Below are 13,406 nucleotides of genomic sequence, written 5' to 3'. Positions count from 1 at the left end.
AAGAAACACTGCATTTCAGGACGCCATGGAATGAAGGAGAATAACCCACAGTGATACGCTCTTTCGCTTGAACTTACAGTTTCCAACAAGAACCGTTACAGAATCCTAAGCCTTCCCTTTCAACCGCGCCTATTCATTTCACCTGCCCATTTTCTTTTAACACAATCCCTAGCCCTCCTACCCCTCCTCTCAGGAGCAGGGGGAAGAGTTCAATATCCACCCTACACTTCACTCCCAATTTTGTATAAAAGGATCCGGGACCACTAGGTCTCTACAAAGTTTGTCGCAATCATTTTATGCGCCAGCCTCGTTGAAACAAAGGGAAACCGCCCAGGGGAAACTCTAAGTGCCCTTGGACATTGCCCTCCATTGCATTCTGGCTTGCATAAGAAGACTTCAGTGCATCAGTTTGCCAGTAAGTCACTGGGATCCAGTGTAACGTCGTAATTCTACGCAGCAGCTTGAAATATACCTCAAACCATTAATACTGTTTGGCCGCCTGACATCGATTTGGAGCGCAAGGTCAGCTCTCCCCTTTTTCTACAGGTTGCCTATTTGAGAAGATGGCTCTCCCAATGCCACGACCCTCCATTCCCCCAGGCCAAACCCTTCTTAGTGTCCTCCCAGGAGATCTTTCGTCACCCACGCCAAACAGCTCACGTGTTGCACAGGAACCTGTATTAAATCCTGCCGCTTTCTGAAGACATGCACAACTTGCCACATCAAATTCCATTTTCATGTCCAAAGAAAAAGAAGGAAGAAGGAATCTCAACTAATTTTCCCTCGTTGCAACAGTTTTCTCCAGAGAGATGGGCTCATTTCATCCTCCATTAAAAAAATAAAATATTCCAACGAGAATTGGAAGGTTTTTCAAGTCGCTAAGCTTCTGAACAAAAACCGGTTTGAGCCGTGATAAGCTTCTGGTTTCACACGGACGCTGCCCAGCGCTTCTGAGCCTTATGTACAATGTTGCAGTAAGTCTTCTAAGTGAAATCCCCTTAGCTACAAATACACATAATGTAAACAGCAACATTTCCGTACGGTACCTCTAAAGTCTAGAATAAAGTTATCATGATCTTCTGTTAAAGACTCCCAAAACTGAATTTATACATAGAATGCAGGGGCTTCCTAGCAAGTGTTACCAACCTGAAATATTGGGGGGAGGACAGAGTAGGAGGGTGCAACGAATCTGCAGCTAAGAACTCCTTCAGCATAGAGTTAAAGCTGGTCTTTGATTGGGTTAGGACTTCCACCGATGCCACCTTGAATTCATTGGACAGAAGTTACCACAGAGCCCGGTTCTTTTCCATTCACTGTCATTAAACCAGTGACGATCCTTGGGGGAAAGCATCTGATATGGAGAAGAAAAATAACAACAACAACAAAAACCTTCTTTTACTGTGAAATAAATTCGAAACGGAAGTCGGGTCTTCAGACTGTCAGTCAAAAGTTTTCATGGGGAGGGGTAGGGGGTTAATCCTGTTTGGGCGGGAGTTGCCGCTTCCAGGCTTCGTTCAAGTAAACTAGTCGTTTGTAGTTGATGATAAAGAGAATGAAGTTCAGCAAGTACGTGACAACGCAGATAATGCAGAATTCCTTCAGGACAAAGTACAGAATGTAGGCCAGGTACAAGGATCCTATTACCGACACTATGGAAGACATCATGAGGACTAGCGCCGCTACCGCACTTGCCGTCATACCTGGAAAAGACAAAGCAGTTACTTGGCACAGTTTTGCCCAACACAGCCCAGCCGAGCCATTCCTATTTCTCATTTTTAAAAAGATACGTTTAATATACCATTAAAAGCAGACTTGGAAAGATGGAGAGGTGTTAGGTTACACACACACACCAGCTGGAAGCTTGAAGTCAGCAGCAGCATCTACACTTTGGAACTCCCTGCCTATTGATATCTGGCAGGTGCTTTCACACGACTCTTTTTGGCATCTGCTAAAAGCATTTTTGTTTAGACAAGCCTACCCAGATGTCTAGAAAATTGATGCAGGTTTTTAAAACTGATGCAAGTTTTTTGTTTTGCTAATTAAACTTTTTGAATGTCTTTAATTATTTTGGTTAATTTTTCTTAGTGATTATTTTATTGTTTTATCTTTTTTTGTAAACCACTTTGTGGTTTTACTACAATCAAGTGGTGTACTGTATCAATTTTTTTGAAACAAAACAAATAGGTCAGTCACCGCAGCACTAACAGACCGCCCACTGTCAGGCAGAGAAACAGGATTTGTTCAAGGATTTTTGCTTTCTTAAAATGCTTAAAGCCTCAGAGGTTATGAGCTCCAAGCCCTGGGGCCGATGTTAAGTCTGCTCCATCTTACTTGATTCATGGAAACTGGCCGTAAAAAGTAGTAAGGATCAGAAGGCCTTCAAGGGGAATTAGATAAATTCATGGAGGGAGAAGCAGGGGCCTGTCCTCAGCTATTCCACCCAAAAAGGTACTTCACAATGCTGCCCACCACCAAAATATCAAAGACCACCAATTACCATAACACTTCAGTTGAGGCTCCCGGGATATCCAGCGAGGAAATTTAATGCACAGCACCTTTGCAGAGAAGGTGTGCAAGTCCTTCCTCTGTTACATTATGCAGCGCCAACACCGGGCACAGCATTTTAAAGCAGCTGCAAGCACAGAGTGGTCACTGCCACAAGACGCTGACAACCTGAAGTTTGACAGCTGGGAGAGCAGGAACAGCAGGAGTGGGGAGGGTAGGAGGAAAGGAAGGGTTAATGAGAGCAAATGCTGCAAAACACCCACTCAGGCTTGCAAAGAAGCCCCATCAAAGTTATACGGACTCCAAGGATTTGCAACCCGCCGGGAGCCTGAAAACAAGAAGGGCCAGCTTCCTTCTGAGTTACAGGCTGGTTTTGCCTGGAATGGATTCCAGCTCACCAAAGGCAACCAGGCGAGCGGCTATTTGCAAGCCTATGCATTCACTGAAAATATGTTTTTTTATTATCTGAAGGGAGTTTGGGGAGGGAATCTGAAGTGAGGAACACAGGGGATGGTTGCCACCACATTCCCCATCATTTCTGATGCAGCTGAGACATTTTCCCCAGCCCTGAACATGGCTGACAACTAACAAATGTGTGTTGATTTTGATGGCTGGGAATTGGCTATTCTTTCCAGCTCTGCTTCAGGATTTGTGAGTGTTACTGTGGTTAAGGACTATGAGCTGTTGACCTGCTTGTTCAGACCATGGAATAGGAAAGGCAGTTCAGTGAGGATACAGGATGCAGCTGTGCCAGGAACCAAGTTTATTCAACAGAAGGTGTGTGACCCTGAGCACCACAGGCAAAAGATAATGGAAAATGGAGGGAGGGAAGTTTTGACACTTACCAAGTAACATTTGTAGAACATAGAACACAAGACCGAAGACGCTGTTCGGTTGATTTATTGCACTGTCTTTTCCAAAAATGGAACCCAGCAGGCCAAAACCTCGACCCCATCTGAAAGACAGTGGAGCAGTTAGTCTGCATTGCATGAATCAGATTAGTTTGCCTCCTCCTATTCTAAGACAGGCGAGTGGGAAAGGAGGCCTTGCTCACACAGCTCGGCCACATCTGCCACACACATACAACATGACAGAGAAGACTGGAATCACTTGATTCGGAAGCTGCAGTTATAGTGCAAAATGCTGTGGCACGATCGCTGACAGCACGGAACACCTGTGATCAAAAATCTGCACTGGCTACCAATTTGCTAGGTACTGCTATTAGCATATAAAGCCCGTAACGACTTGGGAACCATTTACCCACCATTTAGTCAGCGGAAGTGGCCCTGTTACTTGCAACGTAATACCCGTTCCGCATTTGTAAGGAGTCAACTTTTTAGTGTGGCGGCACCTACACTTTATGTTGTGATCTGCTGAGGAAGTGCGGTATACAAATTTAATAAATAAAACAAATGCATACACTCTGGAACTGCCTGCCTATTGATATCGGGCAGGCACCTTCACTGTACTCTTTTCAGCACCTGCTAAAAACATTCTTGTTTAGGCAAGGCGGCACAGATCTTCAGAAATTTGAGTTTTAATCTGTTTTTAGTCTATCATTATTTTAACTTTGTGAAAGCTTTCAATTATTGCCATTAATTTTTCTTATGAATTTTATTGTATCTTTTTTGTAAATCACTTAAGAGGGGTTTTTCTCCCTTACAGTCAAGCAGTGTATAAACTTTATGAAATAAATAAAACTATGAAATAAGCACTTCCCTTTCATCTAGTGGCTGGCTTTGAGGGTGAAACATTGTGATGTTTAGCTGGTGATATATCACGAAGTTGAAAACCAGATATTGCCTAGCCCTAACAAAGACTGAGCCTGACTTCACCGCTTTGTCAACCTCATTTCTCCCAGTGGTTTAAGCATATTAAAACCATGTCCTCACAGTTTAATTTCTGACCATAATTCCAGACAAGCCAAGGAAGGCTTTCTGCAGCATTAGGAATGCAGGCAGTGCCCTCAACGGCCCTTAAGGGCCGCTATAAAAAGGGCTCATTTGTGGAGTTCAGACAAGTGTGGTGAGCCTTCAGCTTCATACCACCGCTAAACAGAACCCTTTATGCAAACCTCAAAGAGAAACTGCTCCTCCTAATTCTTGCCATGATGCTCTGTGGCTCTTCTGCTCAGTAATTAAATTTGTTATGGGATAATAAAGGATTTGGGGCTTAGTAAGTCCATAAACTTGCTGTGTTGTTTCCATTGCTACTAGAACTGTGGGTCTTCTGTCAGCTGCTCTCTTTAATTTTTCTGCTTTACTAGTTTTTGATGGTTTTTGGATTGGAGTTTTTTGTGGTTGCTTTGTTTTGGTTTTACCTCAGATGAAATGTAACTTGCCCTTAAAAGAATCACTCAGGTTTCAGATGAGCAGCACCAGCTATTAGCAAGTCCTTTTGCACTGTAGTGTAGCCAGCGAGGCCATGAATGGGCCATGCACGAATTTGAGTTTGTTAAATTGGGCAGGGCTGGCAAAGGGGTTCATAAGAATGTAAGAAAAGCCTGCTCAATCAGGCCAATGGCCCATCTAGTCCAGAGCCCCTCTTCTCACACTGACCAGTCAGGTGACAAACCCGCAACCAGGATTCGAGCACAGCAGCACTCTCCCATCCTGGGGTTTCCAGCAACTTCAGGAGAATTGGTGCCTCCAACTGTGAAAGCAGAGCAGAGCGGTCCTGGCTAGTAGCCCTCTTTGCTGCCATGAATTTCTCTAATCCTGTTTTAATGCCATCCAAAGCGGGGGGCGAGTTCAAGACTGTATCAAAGTTCTACTCAGAGGAGACCTATTGAAAGTAGTGACTCTAGGGCATAATATTCAAATGGAGGATTGGGAAAGACTTTGGAAAGATGGCTTAAGATTCACTGCATGCACAGTTATAAAAGAAAATGTTATGAAAATTATGTACTGATGGTATGTAACACCTGTGAAGTTAGCAAAAATGTACAGTATAAGATAAGTAACAAATGTTGGAAATGTAAAGAAAAAGAAGGTACCTTTTTTCACATGTGGTGGGAATGTAAGAAGGCAAAATGCTTTTGGGAAATGATTTATAATGAATTGAAGAAAATGTTGAAATATACATTTGTTAAGAAACCAGAAGCATTTTTACTAGGCATTACAGGTAATGAGATAAATAAGAAAGAAAAGAAGTTATTTTTATATGCAGTGACAGCAGCAAGAATATTTATGGCCCAGAAATGGAAACAGGAGGAATTACCTACGATAGAAGAATGGAGAACTAAAATGATGGATTATGCAGAACTGGACAGAATGACAGGAAGGATCTGGAATCGGCGAGATCAAAGATTTACAGAAGATTGGGAAAAGTTTATCCAATATATGCAAAAACTGAGTGATAATAAAATTACGTTTGTAAGCTTTAAGGAAGCTCTGTGAGGGGAAAGGGTTAAAAGGGCAGAAATGTGTAAAAAGTAACAATAGGAAGGAATAGGCAGACAAATTGAGGGAAGTCAAAAAAGAGAAGTAAGATGTAATTAAGATGTATGGAATGTATAAATTTGCTTTTGTATTTGAAAACTAATAAAAATATAATATATAAAAAAAGAAATTAGTGGCTCTACATTAACCACTTCTATTAACTCCAGTAGCTCTACTCTGAGTATGACTAAAACTGGATATGATCCTTGGCCCTCCACTTCTGCCTGAGCTGGGCTTGAGGATAGGAATCACAAACCATAGAGGGTGGTGTTGCAGTCAGGTCCTGCCTGCAGACTCCCCACTGGGGCATCTGGTTACCTGCTGTGGGAATAGTACGTTGGACTAATACGCCCCTATTGGCACGATCCAGCTGTAGGTCTTTTCTTAGGTTCCAAGTGCAATGAGTGCCTAACTTTAAGGAAGGCTTCCTGTACAAGATAAGGATTTTCTCACACTCCCGTTCAAGTTTCACCCACATTACCCAATTCCAAGCTGGGAAACCACTGCTAATCACCACCTAAGCACACAAATGCCCAACCCATGATGCGTTTGGGAAAAAGCATTCTAAAACATTACACAACTTCAGAAAACATTTCACCTACAGAAGGTATGTCTGCTAGCAAATATTTCAGGAGAATGTGCAGGGAGCTGCCAAGGTTAAACACCTGACACACACACACCCCAACAGAAATTCCATATGTGATTAATGCAAAGTCCACTAACTTCAACTGTAGCAAAGGGCCGAAAATAAATCAGTTGCCTGGTCCCCTATGATGAACAATCTCATCTCTAGGCCACCATGCAGAGAAAGCTTGGCTCCTTTTAACGCCACAAATGGCTAACATAGAGCATATGTGGAGAGGAAGGCAAGTAACTTTCCTATGCTTACACCTGCTAGGATGACCTCCTTTCTTCCAGCAAACATCCAGCTTTACCTTGAATACAGTGGAGTTGGCAGCAATTTAGGAAGTATATTTAAGGTCCCGTACAGTACTGACCAAACTGCGGGAGGCAGTGGAAGACAGGAGTGCCTGGCGTGCTCTGGTCCATGGGGTCACGAAGAGTAGGACACGACTGAACGACTAAACAACAACAGTACTTCTATAGTTTAATTGTGAAAATCTTAGAACACCTTGTATGTTTAAATCTAGCACACCTGCTCTGGGAGCCAGCTTCCAAAAAAGATTGATTTTCCAGGAACTAGCCAGAAGACACGACAGGAAAAATTCCACTGTTTCTAGACAACGACACACCTGGGTCTTCTCCAGTCCCAAATGAGAAGCAAGACAACTTTGTGTGCCATCTGAAAAAGTTGGAGGGGGATTCTGAGCAGAAGACATCCTTGCACAGCACAACGAAGGAGGTCTTTAAATCAATCATTCCTTCTGGTTTTCCAGTCTCCAGATTATCATTCCCTTTAGCTGTGCCATATTGCTGCTATTTATTACCAGTGCATCAAATTTCATATCTGGCTGCGATTAAGGCGAAAAGAAGAATGAAATTCATCCAGCAGTGCACAAGATCTCCTGCTCGGCTCTGCCAGAGGAGCATATCTTGACCTGTGACCCCTGCAATGTTCAGGGAGTTCCCTTGCAGGAGCAACAATGTGCTTCAAACACATCAGCTAATGAGATGAATGAAAATGTTCATTCTTGGGGTGGGTGTTGGGACAATAGTGACACAGCAAACTGCCTTATATAGAGTCACACCTCTGGTCCATCCAGCTCAGTACTGTCAACAACGACTGGCATTTCAAGTTAGGTGTATTCCCAGGTCTACCTGGGAGTGCTGGGGATTGGGCCTGGGACCTTCTGCATGCAAAGTAGATGCTCCAACCCTGTGTTATGGCCTTCCCCAGAGCCTGTATCTTTGCCAAGCTATATAGTAGAATAGAAGTTGGAAGGGACCCTGAGGATCATCTAGTACAGCCCCCTGCAATGGAGGAATATACAGTTGTCCCATATGGGGGATTGAACCTACGACCTGGCATGATCAGCATTGTGCTCTAACCAACTGAACTGTTGTTCCTCCAGTCTGCTAGCTTGTCTTTCGTTTCAGCCACATCCCAGCTGTCTTTAGATGGGCTTGCTGGGCCAGCCCCTGACCTGGCAGTGCTCTAGCTTTCAACTGACCCTCTGGGTGGACTCTACACTGTCCTGAATGCCAAGCTAATCCAACTGTGCCACGACTCACTCTATCAGCTGTCTACTGGCCAACTCTGGCAAACAACAGCTAGGAATCAAGCAATGCTCAGTAAGTAGGGCAACAGGGAAATGTGACGGGAAAAGAGGCAGGAGAGGTCAATCAGAAAGGTGAGGAAGCCTAGCAGCAAATAGGAGCTGAAGGTCATAGTGGCAATGGGTTGGGAAACTCAGTTCAAAGTATAACTAAAAAGATAAAACAGCACACTATTGTTAAGGAGTGGAGAAAATATGCTTTTACTTGAGGGATTTGTTTGACAAACCAAACCAAAGGGCCCCTACCCTGTCCCAACAGGAATGAGCTGTCAATCCAGCCTCCACACAATACAGGCAAAAAACCCCTAGCTGCTGCCTGCCAAACTATCAGCAAGTCAACATGATAAATAGCAACAGTGCAGAACTGAGACTTTCTGAGACTGCTAGTGTACTGATGAAAATATTTCATACAAATAAGATTTCCTCAGGAATCTTATGATGTTTAGTAAGCCTCTTGTCTGACAACACTCCCCATTACCATAAGATAGACACAGGACTTTAAAACCAAGTTGAAGTTTTTGCACAGGCTGTGTCTTTTTTTTTAAAAAGTGAATCTATTTCACTGAATTGCTCAAAATGTGGTGAAAACTGTATCTGAATATTGCAAAATCTATTGAATGTCTGATAAAAGTCCATGGTATTAGGAAGCATGCACAACACTTCTGGCTCTAGGAAGTAGATCACAATTCCCTATGAAAGCACAAGGAATTTACAAAATCTTTTTGAAAAGGATTAAAGTATTATGACACCAAGCAAGCTAGCACTGTGGCAAAAGGCAGAGTGTCAATATAACGCACTGGACTTTGGTGCAGAACCTGGGGGATATCTGCATAAAAGAGGAAAAACCACTCGCCTGCAAAAGTATGTACTAGCCTGGTGGAGGAGCCTGGAAAGCTCTGTTCTGCTTGCACTGGCCCACTGCATAGTTGTGCTTCCCATGAGAGGCAAGTCAAAGTACTCTGTCCTCTTCCTTCCATCTGCTCACTGAAAATCACCCACATATAGTTCCTTGTAACCGATGTCAACAATATTACTGATAAATACAAGGCAGTAATAAATGCATGAGAGTTTGGGAGAATGGAATTTGTAGCTTTGAGCAAACCCCACTGCATTAGGAGAGTGATCTCCAAGAGAGCCGAAGGCTTAACAATGCCTCAAACTGCCCTGTACTGGGGCCTCTTTCACCAGTGGAGATCAAGACAGAACTGAGTTCTCTTACTATTGGGTGGGAAATGCTTTTGTAGGAACACAGGCTGTATCTGCATAAGAAACAAGGTTCTTTGACATTATCTGGATAAGCGCATTTAATTCATCCCTCAATCTGACAAGCTCCTTTCTCACTGCTGCTTTCTCACTGCTTCACACTCCACAATAAACCTTTCCAACCTTACCTCCCAAACATTTCCCACACCCAACCTCACCCCACCTGCTAGCTTCTGAGATACCATGCAAGTTCCTGCTTTAACAATGATACACATGGTTACTGCGGAACTTGGTCTCAGTCCAAATAAATCTGTCAGCTGACACCTCCTGCTTCCTCCCCACAGCCTAATTTCTATCAGCGGTCACCCAGTCCACCCAGTGAGGCTTGCTGGATGTCGCCTGTCATGACATTCTAAACCCACACAGTAGATCAAAGCCAAAATAGTCCAAGACACACACCCATCAGCTAACACAGCCTCACCCATTTTTCCCCCTTCTCTGCTTCCACCCTGCACTCATTCACTGCCACTCCCTCTCCTACTCAAAAATGTTGCTCAACAAACAGATTCCTGGCATGCACAGCTCTTATCCTGGAGCCCAAGCCTCTTTGCAAAAGAATTTCTTCCAAGGGTCTGGAGAGAAAACAAGAGGCTACATTCAGCCAACAGTCTAGATCTAGAACACTTGTTCAAATACAACAACCCAAACACGTATAGAGGGCCTTCCCTCTCCTCCTCACTCTCTGCTGGAAAAAGTTCCCAAACAGGTCCAACACAACTTGGTTCAGTAACTGAATCTTTTAACATTTGAAGCCTTTTATTTCACTCTTTAGTTGAAAAAGGCTCCCAGAATTCATTACAAATATCAGTATACAGTGGTACCTTGGTTTACAACCATAATCCATTCCGGAGGTCCATTTGTAAACCAAAACAGGTTGTAACCCAAGGCGCACTTTCGCCAATGGGGCCTCCAAAAAAAAAGGGGTTGTAATCCAAAAAAAGGTTGCAAACCGGGACACACACTTCAGGGTTTGAAGTGTTTGTAATCCAAAACGTATGCAAACCAAGATGTATGCAAACCAAGGTACCACTGTAGTAGATCAGAAGAACTACAAAGATCAGTCCCTGTCCTCAGGTTAAAAGTTTTATCAATTTACTTAAGTTTCTCCACAAAAACCAAACCCTAAAACCACTCCCTGTAAGACAGGAATTCTTCATGCTAATCTTAGGGGTTATTTGACTATAATGTGGTTGCAGATTTGTCACCAAATGACCTCAGCAGAAATTCCAGAATGCAACACACTATTTAGGTGTTAGCAGATATTGTTCATCTTATGGAAGGCTACGCCCACTCTGACTGGGTATTTTACTCTTCTGACAGCTTCTCTTCTTCCTATGTGATATGTACAGTATCCTCTCTCATGTACACAGGTGGTCTTTTGGCCTCATACTCTTGCACTGTTTCTGTCTGGTAACTAAAACCACTTCACATATCTGATGAAGCACACTCTTGTCCACAAAACCTCTCCCACAATATCCTATGATGAGCTAGAGCTCTTAGATCGAAGAGCAGTGACCAAGATTTGCTCCAAGACCTGTCAGCTGCAACCCTGTAGGTCAACATTAATCACCCCCTTAGGGCAGTTATATAGTGGTGAGACCCAAGATTTTTTATTTACTTATTGCAGTTATTTTCCACCTTTTTCTCCAAGGAGCTCAAGGTGGCATAAATGGTTCCCCCTCTCCTCATTTAATCCCCACGCCAACCCTGTTAGGTAGGCCAGGCTGAGAGGCAGTGACTGGCACCCAAGGTCACACAATGTGCTTCATGGCTGAGTTGAGACGCGGATCCTGGTCTCCCAGTCCGACCCTCTATCCACAGCAAACTCCTTCCACTCTTTTATCACCCAAATTCATTGGAGCTATCAGTCCCGGCGTAAGTATGGGCAGAATGGGAACTGCACCCTCTGCACCTGCCCAGCAAGACCCGAAACCAGCCAAGGAGGTGGAAGCAGCAGGAGATACGCGTCGGGGCGTCACTGGCGAGAGAGAAGGGGCAGGTGCGGTCTGTACATGCTCAGGGGCCCTTCCGCACCGTGGAGGGAGATAACTCAGGCCACCCCAGACCCTCGCGGGGGGCGGCGGGGGAGTAGGTCAGACGCGCTCTGCACACGTTCGGGGACACCCTCTCCCCCCGAGCGGGTCTCCTCCCCGGCCCGCCTGACCTGGAGGCGATGGCGGCGGAGCAGCGGACGCGGTCGCTGAGGTCGCAGAGAGCCCGGTAGTGGAGGTCGCGGCCCTTCTCGCGCTCCAGGTGGCAGGCGTAGAGCGAGAGGGCGATGCCGGCCAGGCACACGGCGTAGCGGGCCACCCGCTCCCAGCGCGGCACCGAGACTCGGAGGACGGGCGCCGCCATCTTAGCCCAGCCCTCGCCTAGGCGGACCCGGCAGGAGACTTCTCGCCCCTGCGCGCGCGCAAGCTCACGCCACGACGCAAACCACGTCGCGCCACGCCCGCGCGTGTTGCCTCCCACCCACCTATTGGCTGAGAGGAGCCACGCCCCCTCCCCCTCACGCCCCTCGGCCTGGGTTCTTATTGCGGCTTCTCCTCCTCCTCCTTTCTCTCTATCTCCTCTCTGAACGTGGCGCTCTCAGACGCGGAGCCAGCCGGCCAATCAGAACGACCGGCGCGTGCGTTCTCATGGCCCCGCCCACTCTCATCCTCCCGTCCGGCCCCACCCACCGCACCGCTAGCAGCGCTTAAATAGGAGGATATCGCGAGGCTTGTGCGTGGCAAGGGAAGCCAATGGGCGTGGTCCTCCACTGCTACATTCTGGCGGGGCTGAGAGTTCGAATCCTTTGTTAGACAATTCCTGGTAGGGGGTTACTTTAATTTTTTTGTATTATTTTTATTCCACTATAGTTTTAAATTATCTTAAATACGTTTTTAGCTTTTCCTGTTTTATCTGTGTTGTTTTAAATTGTGTAAGCAGCATACATTCCCATCTGGTAAATATATGGGATATGCAGTAGATAAATATGATAATAATCTTATTTTGAAAATTATCAACCACTTAATCCAGCAAGTGTGTGGCCCGATTAGATTTTTATCTCTTGATGCTTCTGATAGTGAGCTGTATCCAACCTAAATTAATCATAGACATTCATTTTAATTGATCTGCTCTTGAATTTTATTTTTATTTTTATTAATAAATGTATCAGCCACCCTTCAACAGCAGGTCCCAGGGCAAGTTACAACAATTTGAACATTATAAATTAAAAACAGGCAGAATCCCTTTGTCTTAAATACTTTTAATGTGTGGCTTTTTTATTTGAATGTATTAATTTGTGATTTTATAAATATTGTTTTGTAGAGTTCTTGTTGTTTAACCAGTTTTATTTATTTATCCCTGAGATTTCCAAACCCTCCTTCCAAGACTTCCCAAGGCAGCTTACAATGACAGCAAATCTGTAATGTCTCTATAACATACTGTTTCAGTCACAGTAACTCAGACACTTTAAATGTAGCCAGTAGTACTGTAAAATTCAACAAACAAAATGCAGCAGTCGCTTTTTCAGTTAAAAGCCATGGGAAACAGGAGGTTGACTAGATGACCCTAAGAGTCCCTTCCAACTCTGCAATTCTATTATTCTGTATTTTCTAGGTCAAACTTTCTCCCCTCCAGTCTTTATATTAACTCATACTGAAAGGACAGGGCATTCAAAGACATCAGGCATAGTTACTATCTACACACTGGATCCAGACAGTAGGTCCCCTGTTGTTTGGCTCTATCTGGGGCTTGCTGGACAGCCGTTCCGCATTATGAGTCCCTTTTGTTCAGAGAAACAAAGAGGGTCCTGATGACATCCTTTGGAGCCATGAATGCTACCCTTGTGTGACTTTATTGTCCCTTGGACCACAGGAAGAAAGATGGGAGTGAATATTCTATGGATGCACTGGAACGCCATCCGCTAAGTATGCCCAACAGCGCCAAGGGAATTGTCATGGGGGGAGTGAGAATC

The 13,406-nt window shown here is 44.6% G+C and overlaps 1 protein-coding gene across 1 annotated transcript; it reads right to left on the bottom strand.

Annotated features, from left to right (window-relative positions):
• Positions 1-1,374: 1,374 nt before the first annotated feature.
• Positions 1,375-11,883, bottom strand: VKORC1L1 (vitamin K epoxide reductase complex subunit 1 like 1). The gene is made up of 3 exons (XM_081843668.1): positions 11,610-11,883; positions 3,351-3,460; positions 1,375-1,700 (listed from the first exon to the last, which is right to left on the bottom strand). The coding sequence occupies exons 1-3, from the start codon at positions 11,798-11,800 to the stop codon at positions 1,474-1,476; spliced, it is 528 nt and encodes a 175-aa protein (XP_081699794.1). The 5' UTR covers positions 11,801-11,883; the 3' UTR covers positions 1,375-1,473.
• Between the last annotated feature and the right edge of the window lie 1,523 nt (positions 11,884-13,406).

The sequence above is a fragment of the Podarcis erhardii genome (genome assembly GCF_964252035.2).
Source record: "Podarcis erhardii genome assembly, chromosome: 16".
NCBI classification, from domain to species: domain Eukaryota; kingdom Metazoa; phylum Chordata; class Lepidosauria; order Squamata; family Lacertidae; genus Podarcis; species Podarcis erhardii.
Note: the sequence above shows the minus strand (reverse complement) of the source record. Positions and strands in the feature narration are given on the sequence as shown.

Coding starts and splice junctions, on each gene's coding strand:
- VKORC1L1 (XM_081843668.1), bottom strand. CDS start 11,800: ATGGCGGCGCCCGTCCTCCGAGTCTCGGTGCCGCGCTGGGAGCGGGTG. Junction 3,461..11,609: donor TCCGCCGCCATCGCCTCCAG/GTCAGGCGGGCC, acceptor ACTGTCTTTCAG/ATGGGGTCGAGGTTTTGGCC. Junction 1,701..3,350: donor TGTTCTACAAATGTTACTTG/GTAAGTGTCAAA, acceptor TGTCTTTTCCAG/GTATGACGGCAAGTGCGGTA.